At 41.1% G+C, this 15,667-nt stretch overlaps 1 protein-coding gene and 1 non-coding gene across 2 annotated transcripts in view; both read left to right on the top strand.

The window, feature by feature from the left end:
• Positions 1-11,936, top strand: part of LOC6558899 (leucine-rich repeat and immunoglobulin-like domain containing-NOGO receptor-interacting protein 4) — a 36,852-nt gene extending 24,916 nt beyond the window's left edge. Inside the window, 3 exon segments of the mRNA XM_032743496.2 lie at positions 8,818-8,957; positions 9,134-10,434; positions 10,436-11,936. Of these exon segments, the coding sequence (XP_032599387.1) occupies positions 9,169-10,434; positions 10,436-11,530 (2,361 nt within the window). The 5' untranslated portion in view covers positions 8,818-8,957; positions 9,134-9,168 and the 3' untranslated portion in view covers positions 11,531-11,936.
• A 3,189-nt stretch (positions 11,937-15,125) lies between these two features.
• Positions 15,126-15,207, top strand: Trnal-aag. Its single transcript has one exon. It is a non-coding gene; the product is annotated as a tRNA-Leu (tRNA).
• The last annotated feature ends 460 nt before the right edge of the window (positions 15,208-15,667 follow it).

The following is a 15,667-nucleotide window of genomic DNA, read 5'->3' as shown; positions in this document are numbered from 1 at the left end:
TTTTTCTACAAAATTTAAAATAACTGAAGATATAGAAGAATTTGTTTGGTACTTCAACATACGTATTTTAATATTTCACATATATGCAAACACGCAGTTCAACTTAGTTTATACAAATTAATTTACCTTCATTGGAAAAGACTTCGTATTTTATGGTTATTCCGAGCCCAAATTCTTCGACTTATTTTCCGCTGAGCTACTGAAGCAGACAAAAACTAAACCGCTGAGCTACTGAAGCAGACAAAAACTAAACTTTTATGTAGAAATCAAGAGAGAGAATTTCATAAAGGACTTTTATCATCAAAGTATGCTGTTCTACTTTTTAGAAATGTATTTTTTAATAATGGAAAATATTTCAGGAAAATAAAAAGAACTATATTTTTGGGATTGTCGATTTCGGGCGAGCCTTCTTCTTATACTTGGAGAATATTTATAAAAGCAACAAATGCTTTCTAATATTTAGGTCGAGTTACTGAATTTAATTTTTTTTTTTGAGTGTGCTACGTGGCAACAAGGCTCTTTGGCTGCCGTCGTTCTGGTCCTTTTGTTATTTCCTTGCCGTGCAATTTTCGCCATTTTGTGGCGCACTTTGCGCCCGCCGCGATTTGCAAAGATTTATGGCGCTCGACATGGCGGCGGTCAGCGCTTGGCAAGCTCTACTTAGTGTGTCTCCCTCTCTCTCTCTCCTTGTCTTTGTCTTTGTCTTTGCCTGTGTCGGTTTGCTTTGCCAGCTTGTTGCAGTTGCAGTATTCGCGAATTGAGTCAGCTCAGCAGCAACAAATGCTGCCTTCTAATGCCTGCCAGCACTGTCGCAAAAGCAACCTAAGCCCTTGGCCAACTGGTGCTGGCTGTAACTCCTTTACGCGCTTTTACATTCTCGTTTTCATTTTGCTGGTTTCTACATTTCGCTACTTACTGCTTAATTCAAACACAAATCCGATCTGCTTGCTGACTTTTGTCGATAAGCAGCCAAAATGAAGCAAAACTTGGCAAAGTTCCCAAGTGCAAAAACCCAAAAAAGAAATATAATAATTTCGCTGCACAGCAATGGAAATTTAATTTGATATCCTTAAGCAGCAAATTTTGTGCTTCAAATTGAAACAAATTTGCTTAGCTCAGCCCAAATTAGGATAATTGAGTTCTTGATTGAGGCTTATGTTTCTACAGAATTGCAATTTTTAACTCGCTCACATTGTAAACATGCTCTGAAAAATGAAAAATGTCTTGCCATAATACATTACTCACAACGAAATGTGCTTACTTTTAATAGAGATATGTTATCTTTTTCCAAAAGATGGAAAACAATATTATCTTCGTTCTCTGTTTATTTTCTTTCCTTCTCATCTCATCTGGGCTTTCTTTTGCTCTCAAGTTTTTTTTCTCATGCTTTGCTTGCATATTTAGGCCATATTAAATGTAACTCTCCAACCTTAGACGCATATATGTATAGCATGGCTTATCTCCTTGGAGTGCTACTGCTTGCCTTACCCCCACTTTGTTCCACTTGGAATTTATAGTTCCACTTTAATCCGCTCTGAGGATAAACATTGTAATAAAATGAAAAAAAGTGTTGTTGCTGCTCGCCTTAATTTTCAACTCTGCTGCACTAAACGTTTCTCCGAATCTATGGCAAATCTCCAGCCGTGCAAGGTTTATGTTCGACAAGCTCCTGCGATGCCATATGCGCGTTTATCAAATGCCACGCAGCGGGGGCAAGTAGCGAGAATGGGGGGATAGGGGGTGTCCTGTGCCAAAATGTGTCAGTATATTACAGCGGAAGTACATAGCTAGTTTTCCGTTGGCCATATAAATTTGCTTAAGACATATAACAAGGATCAATGGCCCGGATTTATTGTCTGCCACACATAAGTTGCCTTGGCTTTAAAACTGAGACTGAAACCGACTAAACAGTTCCAGGAATGCGTTTGGCAAGGTCGCCGGCAAAATTTTTTTTTTACCTACTTTTTGGCCTGTCGCCGTTTTATGGGCATGCGTCCAAAAAAAAAGAAGAAAAAACGACTGAAAACCAACAGAAAAAAGTTATGGCAAAGATGGCGACGTCGTCTAGCCCGCACCTCTGTGGAGGATTCAGTTCTCTTGCTCAAGAGGGCCTCGACTCTGACGTCTGCTTGCGGTCGTTTATATGTAAAGTATTTGGTTTTACTTTATGACTGCTTTGGGTATTACTCTTTACTTTCTTACCATGCCAATTCGGCTGCCTTTCTCCGCTCCAACTGCCGACCCCGTCTAGCCGTCTCCTTGTCTCTCCTTAGCGAGCAGTCAAAGTTTTTGGCGTGGCTGTAAAAACAAAAAGACGGTGCTAGGAATTATGCCATAAAAGCGTCGTCGTCGTCGTCGTCGTTGACGTAGTGCTAACGTTACCAAATTTTTGGCTAACACAACTGGCCCGTCGTCGCTTAGCTGGTCGCAATGTTCAAGGGAGCCATAAAATACTTTTTGTGCAGCTAAAGCGCTCTTCATCGCACTGCAATGGAGTGAGAGATTACGGCTTTCACAAAAATTACAAAAGTTGTCAGAAACAGAATCAGAAACAGAAACAGAAACAAACCAACAAATAAGCTAAACGCAGTCGCAACTCCCTTAAACCACACTTTGGGTTAGCTTAAGAGTACATTTAAGCATGCTAAGTAAACCAAAATTGATCTAAATAGCTACAAAGATCCCTCAGAATTATGGACATTTTTTGTGTAATGTCGATATAGTCATATCCAAGTCTGCCAGTATATGCCAGGTTCATTTGTCACAGTTCATGGGTCGTCTTGTGTGTTCCAAGTCGAATTTTTTGTTTTCAATATCGTCCCCCTTTCGGAAATGTTGCTTTATTTTCTATTTTTATTTTATTTACTTTACTTTTATTTTAACAAAAAATCAGTGACTGATTGATGTTGATTTCTAGGATCGAGTACCACACAAATATGTGTGCATGTTCTTCATGTGAAAAGCAACAAATATTCATTCAATATAAATTCTCAATAAGCTTTGTGGTTACTCTTACAAATCAGCAGAAACTCAAGTATTCTAAGGAAATACACCCACAGAACGCTCTTCAGCAGCAGCTTCAACCGCAGCTCCAAATTTAAATTCAAATCAATTGCTAGACAAACTTGCAAGGCTATCCGCAATTCACAAGCAGCAAGCTGCAAGTTGCAAGTTGCTGGTTGCTGGTTGCTGCTTGCTGGTTGCTGGTTACTGGTTGCAAGATTACCATTACCGAAAATTGAAGTACATGTGTGACGACGATGGGTGCATTGCAATTGTAAAGCAGACCCGCTGTTTTCTCGTTACACCCAGCCGAAAGAGGGCATTGTTTCGTTTTCTATTTCACAGACGACTGACTGCCTCCATCCATCGACTTTCACTGGCACACACACAGAGCCTTCAGTACGCTGATTGGGGTTTTCATACCCTGAACCCAATAAAAATGGGTAAAAAGGGTATAATTGTCTTGTGCCAATGTATGTAACATGCAGAAGGAAGCATCTCCGACATCCGAAAGTATATATATTCCGAGTCGATATAGCCATGCCCGTCCATCTGCATGAATACCATAATAGCTAAAGACAAATTTTATATATTAGTACTTGTATACCATTGGCGGAGCAAGCTTGCGATAACTGGCTCCGTTTCTCGAATATTAATCCCTTTCGATTTCTGATAGCAATAAAAGCCACGAATATAAAGGAAAATTATTCTAATTAATATATATTATAAGCATATTATTGATCAATTGGACAAGTTTTTTGTACTCTTCACTGAATGTGCTGACATAAGAATTGAGAGCGGCTGCAGTCCTGAGTAGATTTCAGTAAGCAAAACTTTTAATTTGGCAATAACCATAGAAGATACTTAACAGCTGGATTCAGGGTATATCGCAGTCGAGCTCACTCGACTACAGCATTTTGACTTCTTTCTTCTGCTTCTGCATCTGCTCGCTGGCAAGTGCTCCAAATACCGCGCCCATCTTTGCAGCGTGCGTGAGTTTCTCGTACTCGTTCTCTTTCTATTGTTGCTGCTGCTGTTGTTGTTTGCAGAGCATTGCAAATATTTGACTGTGCTTGTTTAGCAACACAAAGTATCTAACAGATGCACACGCGAAGCTCGACTCCAAACTGCTGAAACTGTAAACTGTGCAAATAGTGAAGGAGTGAGGAGGAAACCTGGAGTGGGAGCGAAGACGGGAGTTTCTCAGCGCAAACTGTGCCAAAAGACGTATGGCGCAAAGCAGGATAAATTTGCCAAGTTTATCATAGCCAAATGTGGGCGACGGGGTTGGGGTAGAGCATGGGGGATAAGGGGGGCTTGGGGGAGAGTGATACGTTGGCAAAACATGAGGCAAAGCATGAGCATAAAATATTGTCAGCGATATTTTAACGCGCACTCAAGCGAAAATGTCATATAAATAACACCAGGGGGTTGGTTGGGGCAAGGGACAAGGCGAGGGCTGCAATCATCCTGAACGCCCAACCCCCCCCCCCCCCTCCCCCACAAGAAGAGGGGCAGCGAATATGGAAAATGGGTTTTGGGTTTTTCTCTGCTATTGGCTGGCGTCACTTTGAAATATTAAACATTTGGCAAAGAACAGCAAGCCCGCTTGAAGTTTATTGCTTACGTTGTTGGCCACAAAGAGGGGCAGTGCAAGGCGGGGTGGGGGCGGTGCGGAGCGTGCTGACAGTTAGTGGAAATTGGAGCAGCTCAAAGATGGCTAAGAAATTAATAAAACGAGCAAAGCAAGAGTTGTGGACAAGCGGCACGATACCATTTAAAGCTCAGCAGCTTCCAAAATAAAACTCAATGCAAGACTGAAATGAATCGAAAAACTAGAGAAAACTCATCGCAACTCTCTCTCTCTCTCTCTCTCTCTCTCTGTTTCTCGCCGCTGTCGTATTAAATACGAAACATGCATTTATTTAGCAATTTCCCGGCAATGGGAAAACAAAAGAAAAACTGTTGGAAAACTACTTTTTTTTTGGCCGTAGTTTGGCAAATTTTCAAAAACTCACCCAACTAAACAATAAGCACCAACAATAAAGCGGGCAGCCGACAAAAAACGGAACTCATAGCGCAAAGCGAAAGCAAAGCTTGCCCAACAGCCGGCGCAGCAACAAACCAAACACTACCAGGATGGGGCAGGGTCCGGGGCCAAGGACTACGGCGGAACCAGACAGACACATACAATAAAAGAGTTTTGCCACTTTGCCTTTTTTCTATTTTGTGGGGCATGGCCGCAAGGCTACACAGCCACAGCCACAGTTGAACTGACAGCCAAACATTTATAACAATAGTCAGTTGGTGGGAGTTGGGGTTGCTGGCCGGCCGGGTCGGTCCTGGACCTGGACTCGGACTTGCACCCGGCGTCGGACACAGGCAGAACTAATAAATGAGTTCAGCAGCGGGCAGCAGTCGAAAAAGATTTGTCCGACGCCCGTAAACCAAATAAAAAGCCAAAAAAAAAAGAAAAGAAAAGAAGAAATCTCAGCGCTCATGGCGGTGGCTAGCTATAAAATATTTAGAGCATACTTCGGAGCGGCAGACACATCAGCTGATGGGGAGAAGGGAAATGAGTGGGGGTATAGGTCTGGGACTGGGACTATGACTGGGTGACAATTTAAATGGCGTTGACTAAAGACTGAGGTTAGAACTGAAACTGAATTTGCTTGTGACCGACCAAGGGGAAGCTTAAAGTCTGCTGATTGAGATAAAACGAGTAGTTTGTGAAATATGTAAAGAATGAACAGCTAGCTTCGACCGGCCGAATATTAAATACGCTAACAGATCCGATTTTAAAATAATATATTTATTTTTTCAAAAGCTTATTAAAATTAAAATATGCTTATACAAATTATAGAAACAAAACAAACATTTGAGTTCGCTTGCCTTAATGGATAATAACTCGTAAATCCTAAAAGACTCTTTATATGGTTTGGATGTGCTGGAAAAGCATAGTGTTTTTTATACAGGCATTGATCTGTCTAGTATAACGCATAAGTCAACATAATTAATATAATAATAATATATTATTTATATAGAATCGTTCATTTCGTGACTGAAGTAAATTATTACACATGGTATTTTGTTAAATATGAAAATAATTATTGATTACTAATTAAATATATTTTACAAAGGCCTTCGAAGAAATATGGATTTCTTTAAGCTTTATGGATTGGTCTGATCAAGAAGGATAGTGTGAAATCCACTTGAGTAAAAAATGTGTCCTGGAGTCTCTTTTAGCTGACCTTTTACCAACACAGTTCGACAACACATTTTGGCTTGTGGAGCACCTGGAGCAATTCTTTGCTGACAATGTTGGTTTAGGCCAGGTTGCAGCTGGCTTGTGCTCCCGGGCTCCCGGTAAGTGTCTCCTCGACCCCCAAGAAGAGTGTCTGCTAAACGTTCACATTTGTTGGGGCTAAGCCAACAGCTTTGAGCAAGTTTGGGTCATGTCCGGATGCCTTCTGCTCTGGGCCATTTAAGAGACTGGTCTGCAGATTGTTTTAGCCATTTAGCAGCATTTCACAATTCACATTTCAGTAATTTAAATTTAATTTTCCCAGCATGTGTTGACTGACTGCCTAAGCAGCTGCCACCCGCACGAGGTGCACATAAATGGAGCAGTCAACTACTCGACTGGTCGAGGACTGGAGGACAGATCCTTGCCTGCTTTCCTTGATTTTTATTTTGCGAATCTGCTTTCAGTTTGTTGTTTGTTTTGTGTGTTGTTTGTATGTTTAACGGTTCGCTTCGTCTTTGTGGCTCCGAGTTGAGCTGCCAAAAAACAAAAAACCAAAAGAAAAAAAACAACAAAAAGTGAGTCGCAGTCTCAACAAGTCGCTTTATGGCATATGCATGATAATGATGAGAGACTGCAGTCCCACCAAGGACCCGTCGCTCCATTTCTGCGGCGTTGTTTCATATGATTGTGCCGCTGAGTCGCTGCCGGGTGTTTATGTGATATTTACATAATAAAAACGAGAGTCTGGCGAATTGTTGTTTGGAGCCGAGTCTCGCTGCTCGTCCCGAGAGTTTGCTGCCAGCTCTTATCCGTTATCCTTTTTGGCGCAACATAAACAGCACAAAGCCATCACTCGTCCCCAATGCCACCACCACACCACCACACCACCAAACCAGCACACCACCACAGCACCACAACGATGCCGTCACCCATCCTGAAATATGACCCACATCTATGATTATTTTCATGACGCCTTCGGGGCCGAACCATTTCCAACTCGAGCAATGCGTAAAGTTGAAAAATATGAAAAAGCCAAAGCCAAATTGTGTGAGGGGGCGTGGCCGACTGGTTGGGTTTTTGTTTTGTATACTGTGTGGGGCTGGGCAAAAACAAAAACAAAAGCAACAACAACAGCAACAACCAAATGTTGTGTTTCCCCCTTTTTGTGTTTTATTTATTTGATAGAGCACTTGGGGTTGCGCCTTGTGCCCACATCCTAGCTGGCATCCTTGAACTTCTGGCAGTTGTGCGCTAAATTAAGTTTCCTTTTGCTCCCGAACTGATAAATGTCCCCAAAGCATACAAAGTGCAAGTTGTTTTTCAAGTTTCGACCAAAACTATGAGCCATATCTTCGGACCCCGCCTTGCCCGGCTTTAGGGAGCTGCCCTCGCCTGGACATTCACTGGGCTTCCACTTTGGGGACTTTCAAGCTGCCACAAAGGGTTGGGTCAGTTGCAAAAAAAAAAGAAGAAAAATGAATTCGATAAGAGGGGCAGGGGCATAAGGCAAGGCTAAAGCAATTTATGTGTCAGAGTGCTTTGGCTTAAACTGGACTTTAATTCTGTTGCACATTAAAGAATACAATTAAATTTACCTCTGGCCTCCAAAGTACTTTCTTTGTGAAACTAAATTCAGCACTTTGCATTTTTCTTGACTACAAATTTTCTTTAAGGTGTTTTACATAGTAAAAACTGAATTTATAATTGAACAATGTGCATTGCAGCTAAGCAGATATAAAATTGTATGGAAATGAAAATCATTTAAATTGTACTCTTTTCAGAGTAGAAGCGGTTTTAACATTCTGGTTTTAAAATTGATCAATTGGGGACATGATCAATGCAGAAAATATTATGGATCTGCAGCCATAAATTAAGAAATCTTTCAAAATTTATTTAAATTTTTTTTAACCATCTGAAATGTTACTTTTAATGATAATTAACATGTAGTATTAATAATAGTAATAGGAACATTAGATAACTGTTTATATGTCTTGATTAATGAAGTCAAATAGCATTGAAGATTCAATTCAACTGAATATACATGAAAAGTGTTGTAATCTGAAAAATAAGATTTATTTGTCACCCTTACTTTAAAATGAAAAAGCAAAAGGAGATAAGAATATCAGATTAATATTGTAGACGTTGTCAACTTGAAGTAAGACTTTAAAATTGACCAGATCTGCTAAAAGCAACTATTGCCGGCTTCGCATTGGAAATTGCCACTAATGTGAATGCTGTTCCTAATGTCGTTGCCGTAGCCACTTAAATTGTCTTCATTTGTTTACTGTCGGACAAAGAATACGAAATAGAGATACAGATACAGAGAAACAGATACAGAGATACAGATACAAAGATACAGATACAGAGACGTAGACAGGGAAAATAATGCACAAAACTAACGATTAACTTGCCGGGTTGCCAACGAGGTATCCGAATACTGCAGCTGCCAAATCCAATGAAAATCCAAAAGCCAAGCAATTTTGAACTCTAATGGAAAATCAATTTAAAGCGCACATACTAACCCCCCTCCCCTTCTTCTTACACCCCTTTTCCCATTCTCTTTGCAGGCTAAACAGCAGACAGAACGCCACGAATGTCGGACGCCAAATACGAAAGCCATTGGCAAACTTGGCTAAAACGTATTTAACCCAATATAAAAGCGAGCGAGAAGGAAGGGCGACTGAGTCGGAGAGAGAGAGAGAGAGAAGGATAGAGAGGAGCAGCTGCACTGAGGTCCATCAGACAGCAAAAGCAACAAACCAAACGGACCACACCACAGACTAGGGAGACTAGGGCTCCAGAGGGGCTTGTCCAGCCGCAGACAGAGCCAGGTCACCAACAGAGACAGATACAGAGACAAAAGACACACACAGAGAGAGAGACCGAAAGAGAGAGAGAGAGAGGAGAGTGGGCACATAATGAGCAGACGACGGTCATCGGCAATGGCAATTACCATGTCGCCGTCATCGTTGTTGTCGTTGGTGGTGCTCCTGCTGCCGTTGCTGGCACCGACAAATGGCCTGGCAAATTGTCCCAACGGTTGTGAATGCGATGACGAAACACTGAAAGTCAACTGTGGTGTGGGCGCACTGGATGTGCTGCCCATTGCCCTGAATCCATCCATACAGCGGCTGGTCATTAAGAACAACAAGCTGAAGACCATTGACTCATCGATGCAGTTTTATTCGCAACTGACATTCCTTGATCTGTCCTACAATGATATGGTCACGATACCGGAACGTTCCTTCCTGTATCATGCCAAACTGCTCGAGCTGCATCTGAATCACAACAAGATTGGTCAGGTGACGAACAAAACGTTTATGGGCCTCAGCACGATAACTGTGCTCAATCTGCGTGGCAATCTGATTGCCGAGCTGGACTATCGCACTTTTTCGCCCATGGTGAAGCTGGTCGAGCTGAATCTCGGCCAGAATCGCATCAGTCACATTGATCCGCATGCCCTGGACGGACTACAAGATTTGAGTATACTCTATCTGGATGACAATACGCTGACAACGGTGCCCGCAGAGATAACATTCCAGGCGCTGCCCAGTTTGGCCGAGCTCTATCTGGGCACCAATTCGTTTATGACCATTCCGGGAGGCGCCTTCAAGGATCTCAAGACTCTGACGCGCCTGGATTTGCGCGGTGCGGGCTTGCACAACATATCGGCGGATGCGTTGGCCGGCTTGGAGCGCATACGCTCTCTGGATCTATCCGACAACAGCCTGCAGGCGGTGCCCACAGCTGCACTGCAGCATCTGGCGCGACTGGAGCAGCTGTCGCTGGGACAAAACGTTTTCGAAGTGATTGGAACGGGTGCCTTTGCGGGTTTGCGTGAGTTGCGGCAGCTGAATATCACCGGAGCACCGCGCTTGCGTCGTGTGGAGAGCGGCGCCTTCACGGACAATGCCAACTTGGAGCACCTGAATCTTTCGGCCAACAAGCAGCTGAACGAGCTGCATGCGAACACCTTTGGGGGATTCCCGCATCTCAGCAGCGTTGTGCTCAAGGAGAATCAACTGAGCTCGCTCCCGGAGACTCTATTCCCCTGGTCGGATCTGCAGACGCTGGATGTGTCCGACAATCCCTTCGTCTGCGACTGCCAGCTGATGTGGCTGCGTAATCTGCTCATCAGCAAGAATGCCAGCAATCAATACGCTCCCGTTATCTGCGCCTATCCGGGCTAATTTGAGGGAGTTGCCCCTCACACAGCTTTCCGAGCCGCTCCTGGGCTGCACCCACGGTGCGGCTAACAACCAGAAGATCATCATGGTCACCCTGGTGGGCTGTGCCGCCCTGATCACTACCTTGGGCCTGATGATCTATGCGTTCCGTCGTCGCATTGGCGAACTGTTCAAGGGTCACTCGGCGCTGGGGCGCAAGGAGCGCGAATATCAGAAGACCTTCTCCGATGAGGACTACATGACGCGGCCGCCAGCACCGGGCTGTGTCGGTGGTGTGCATCCCGGCTCGGGTTATCCCTGCCCGAGCAGCTACAATACCACACAGTATTTGGGCAGTCGGCCGATACCTGTCACCGAGCTATAGCTAGAAGTTCCACCCCCACCTCAGCTGCGGGGTCGGGGTGGTGCCCCAACCAGTCATGGAGCATCGCTACAGCAACTCCAGATCGTGCCCAGCGCTATCGACGCGCATGCTCCGTTCGCCCAACTCAGTCACATTCACTACATGACCAACAATCCACTAACCACTGCATCATCAGCCGCAAGTTCAGCAGCAGCTGCATCCACAACAGCAACAACAACTCCTCGCTCCCATCACTCGCAACAGGATATGCGACTGTTGGCCAATGGCAAGGCACTCGGCTTGAATGCCTCGCTGCCACGCCACATGGCTGGGCGGCAGTGTGGGGTGCAGGAGAGCACCCTGTCGCACTACAGCCAACCGGTGGGCATTCGCCTCACCCAGGATCACTTCAATCACAATGGTGGCGTCTATGCCAAGCCCTGCGATGCAATGACCGACCCGGGCTATATCCACAATAATTCGCACTATTCGCTGCCGCTGGATCACGATATGCCGCCCAGTCCCACGCCCACTCCGCCGCCGCCGGCGTTGCCGTTGCGCAATGGATTAGGCATGGCTCTGGTGCATGGCAACACAACCGGCAGGCGTTCGTTCAACAGCAGCAGCAGCAACAGCAACAATAACAACAATGTGGCAACGCTGTCAAACAATAATCACAATGGTCTAGTGTTGGCTAACGGCTGCAGCGGCATCAACAACAACAATGGCAGCCTGCGTCGCTATCACTGATACACGCTTAAGTCGTGCGGCACTCTTTGCCGCAGCAGCATGTTGCAGCCGCACACAGCGGACATTGAGTTGCATCACTTCTACAAGGGTTGAATCCGGTTGCATTGTGTTATTATTGTGAACTATGCATTATTTAATATTTATGTGTATCTATATAATTTTAGTTAATTTTATTCAAGCGTGCAGCGATCTGTATAAATTAGCATTTAGTTGAAAAGAATTGCTGAATTGCAGGCGGACATGTAAATAGGTACAGCTTGACACTGTTTACCAACACTGTTTGGCAAATCCCCACAAGTCACCTGCTGCATTTCTTTTCTTCGCATCCAGTGATTTAACTAATAAGTTTTGCTTACAATTTTCAAATTCGTGTAAATAATTAAATGCTATGCACAAATTAAGGAATACAAAAACACAAAAACCCTAAAAAAAAAAAGGAATCAATTTGTATACAATTAATTTACGCTTCTAAGCACAAGTCATTAAAAATATATGTGTATTTAGTATAAAATATTGCAATACAAAACATAAAATATATAAATATATCTATTAAAAAATCAAAACACAATTGCAAAATGAATATGAAAAAATATATTTAAAAAAAAGAACAAACAATATCTAAGCTAAACTCACTTAAAAAGAAAAGCATACAAATTATAAGTAAAAATCATATATAACAAACAAGCAAAACAAAATACAACAAAAACAAAAAAAAAAACGATTTTTATAGTTAATAAATTCCAAATAAATAGACACAGGAGGTAAACGTAAATTACTTATCGAAATAATAAATAATGAAAAACTTTATGAAAGGCATCAAAATAGTAACAATTATACAAACTACACAATATTCATAAGGATGATACTACAAATTGACACAATATGAATACGAAAGCAATTTATGCAGTAGATAAATACGAATATAAAATATGTGTAAATAAAAAGTGTATGCTGGAACAAATTTAATCTTCTGTTGTTTTTTATATGGCCATTTGGCTGATTGGTTTCTCGTTTTTATTCACATTTTAATTATTATTCTTTTTTATCATCGTTTCATATTTTTTTGTCGAGTGGCGCTTTTGAATAATTGTACATATTTAACAATTTAATGGAACAAAATGCAAAACACATACAAGGGAGTTAAACGTAACCTAAAACTAAACGGACAAACGAAAGAAGAGAAAAGAAATTTATTGTAATTGAAAAACTTATTCAAACGTAAATTTATATTCATATTTCATAAAGCGACAAATCTCTCATCTAGTTATATACATACATTGAAATAAATAAATTAAATTTCATAGATTCTAAGCAAATTACAAGGGACACGAATAGTTAAAAAAGCAAAAAAAAAAAAAACAAAAGCAAAACAAAAGTTAAACAAGGTGACAAGAATTAAGAAAAGTATAAGGAAATCAACCAAAAATATGATCATATTCTACTATTGTACGAGTACTACAAAATGCTATTAAGCTAGACGAAGATAACAAAATATAAAATACCAAACAAGGAATTTCCATATACTTCTACACGTACTTACGTAGGAAGGATGTTGGATGAAACATAAGATTGCAAACTGTTCAAGAACTAGAAGATAAAATCAAATAAACAACAAACTTAACATATTAAATGAAACACTTGTTTATTTTTTGGAAGAGCCATTTAAAAAAAAAATCCTAGTCTTAACGGTTTTGAACCTATTTGCCTGCAAGTAAGTACATATATATTTATTTATAAAATTTATAATAACCAAATGTAGTTTTCTAACATTTTTATATTTATAAACTTTTATTTATATATACAGATTCAACAAATGTTTTATTTATATATTTTAGGCGTTGAATCATATATATATACCTCGAATTGATTGAACAATTTATCATATTAAAATAAAAATTGAGTTGCGAATGAAATTGTGTAAATCAACAACGTAAACTATTAGTCTGGGCTCCATGGCCCCAGCATAGTGAAGCAACATACCCAAAAATGATAAGTGACTTATTTAAAGTAAGCCCTTACGAAAGAATCTCACTTAAGTAACAGTGTCTCACAGCTTATTTCCGACAGTGTCTAGCAAACATTTTAATTGCCTGCCATAAACTAATTATACATTATTTTTCAAAAATGCCAAAGACCGATGGCAGGTACATATATTAACCACCTAAATGAATATATGACCCCATAAACTGGGATTTCCCCATCAACACCTGGTCGGGTTATGTAAAAGGTACCATAAAACCCGGATTTTGTACGTCAGGTTGATTATTTTCGGTATAAATAGACCAATCCTTCGTAGTCAGTTCAGTTATATCCTGCATCTCGGGTGCAACCAGTCAACAAGGAATATGGGCAAACGGACTACCATTGAACAACGGAATCTCATTCTGGAACACTTCAAGATCGGATATTCACAGCGCCAAATGGCTAAAATGGTAAATCTAAGCAAATCAACTGTGACCAACATCATTCGGCGCTTCGTCGACGAAAATCGAATAGAGGACAAGGGCAGAAAGGCACCAAACAAGATTTTCACCGATCAGGAAGAGCGGAGGATCATCAGGAAAATAAGGGCAAATCCCAAGCTATCGGCTCCAAAACTGACTCAACAGGTGCAGGATGAAATGGGGAAAAAGTGCAGTGTGGAGACTGTGCGCCGGGTTCTACGCAACCATGGCTTTAATGCCCGAATACCACGGAAGAAGCCCTTTATAAGCGCAAAAAATAAAGGGATTAGGATGACGTTCGCCAAAGCCCACTTGGACAAGGATGTGGAGTTCTGGAACACATGTACATGTAGGAGATCCACCAGAGTTGCCAGACGTTTGATAGTCGAGAAGAAAAGCGAGTCAAGGAGTGTTAATAAAAAAAACAGTTGTGACAGTATTTTCTTAATTAAGACATTTAACAAATTACAATACAAACAATATATTTATTAAAATAATCTACATACATGAATATTTATTGTTGCAGCTCAGGTGAGCCTCCTCACAAGCAACTCTGGCTACATTCCTATTTTACAGAGACTCTCATGCACTCTTTGAGCACATAATAGTCAATAAGAAATATTTAATGAATATTCATATTCATTCGACTTACTTTAACTTCATTGAGCAACACTCTATTTATTTAGCCAACATAATTGAGTTTCTCAAAAATAGATAATCTTTATTAAAATATCAATAAATAAGTTCAAATAAATAATTGAATGACTTGTTTCTTTGACAAGTGTGCAAAATGTCATAGTGGTGCTATTTGTACAGTTGTGTAATATATGTATATAAATATATATAAACACATATCATCAGCGAAATATTGTAATTTTGTCTATATATAGAAATTCGTAAGTTAGTCACATGGCACGTATTTATTTTGTCACCTGACAACTTGGCGGGTCTTACACAAATATCTAAAAATGCACAAAAGATGAAATGAATAAATAAATGCATACATATAGATATCTATATATACATAGTATATAGTAGTCAAATGCTCCGTGTGCACTATAAATAAATCAATCGAAAATGTTAAATTTACTTTTTGTTCAACAATTCTTTTTATTTAGTCATGTTAATTTCGTTACGCTCGAAAACCATGTGGTAGCGTGGCCGAGCGGTCTAAGGCGCTGGTTTAAGGCACCAGTCTCCTCGGAGGCGTGGGTTCGAATCCCACCGCTGCCAAGTGAGAATTTATTTTATTATTTTTAGTGTATTACTTTTTTTATATAGCATTTTATAATTTTGAGAAAATGATAAACAATTGGCGAACAGTATGCAAAACTGCTTAGTTTGCTCCATTTGTCAAGATTTGTCAGCTGTTTGTCAACACTGGCAAGTGGCATACCTAAACGCTCTTTTATGTAATTTGCGTAGCAACAGCGACATGTTGGCACTCATCTGCATAATTTAATTACATTTAACAATAACAAAACAAGCGCACACTCACACACACACACACACACATGCATACGTACGCAAACGCAAACACACACGCACACACACAACGCGCGTGCTGCGTTTTGTGCTAAGAAGTGTGAGACGCGAGAGAGGAGAGAAGCAAGTGACTCTCTGTCTCTCTCACTAGCTGCAGTTCCCATGTTACTTGTCAAGCAGCACACGACGGCCATCAACAACAACAACA

The sequence above is a fragment of the Drosophila grimshawi genome, unplaced genomic scaffold, assembly GCF_018153295.1.
Source record: "Drosophila grimshawi isolate 15287-2541.00 unplaced genomic scaffold, ASM1815329v1 contig_44, whole genome shotgun sequence".
NCBI lineage: Eukaryota > Metazoa > Arthropoda > Insecta > Diptera > Drosophilidae > Drosophila > Drosophila grimshawi.
Note: the sequence above shows the minus strand (reverse complement) of the source record. Positions and strands in the feature narration are given on the sequence as shown.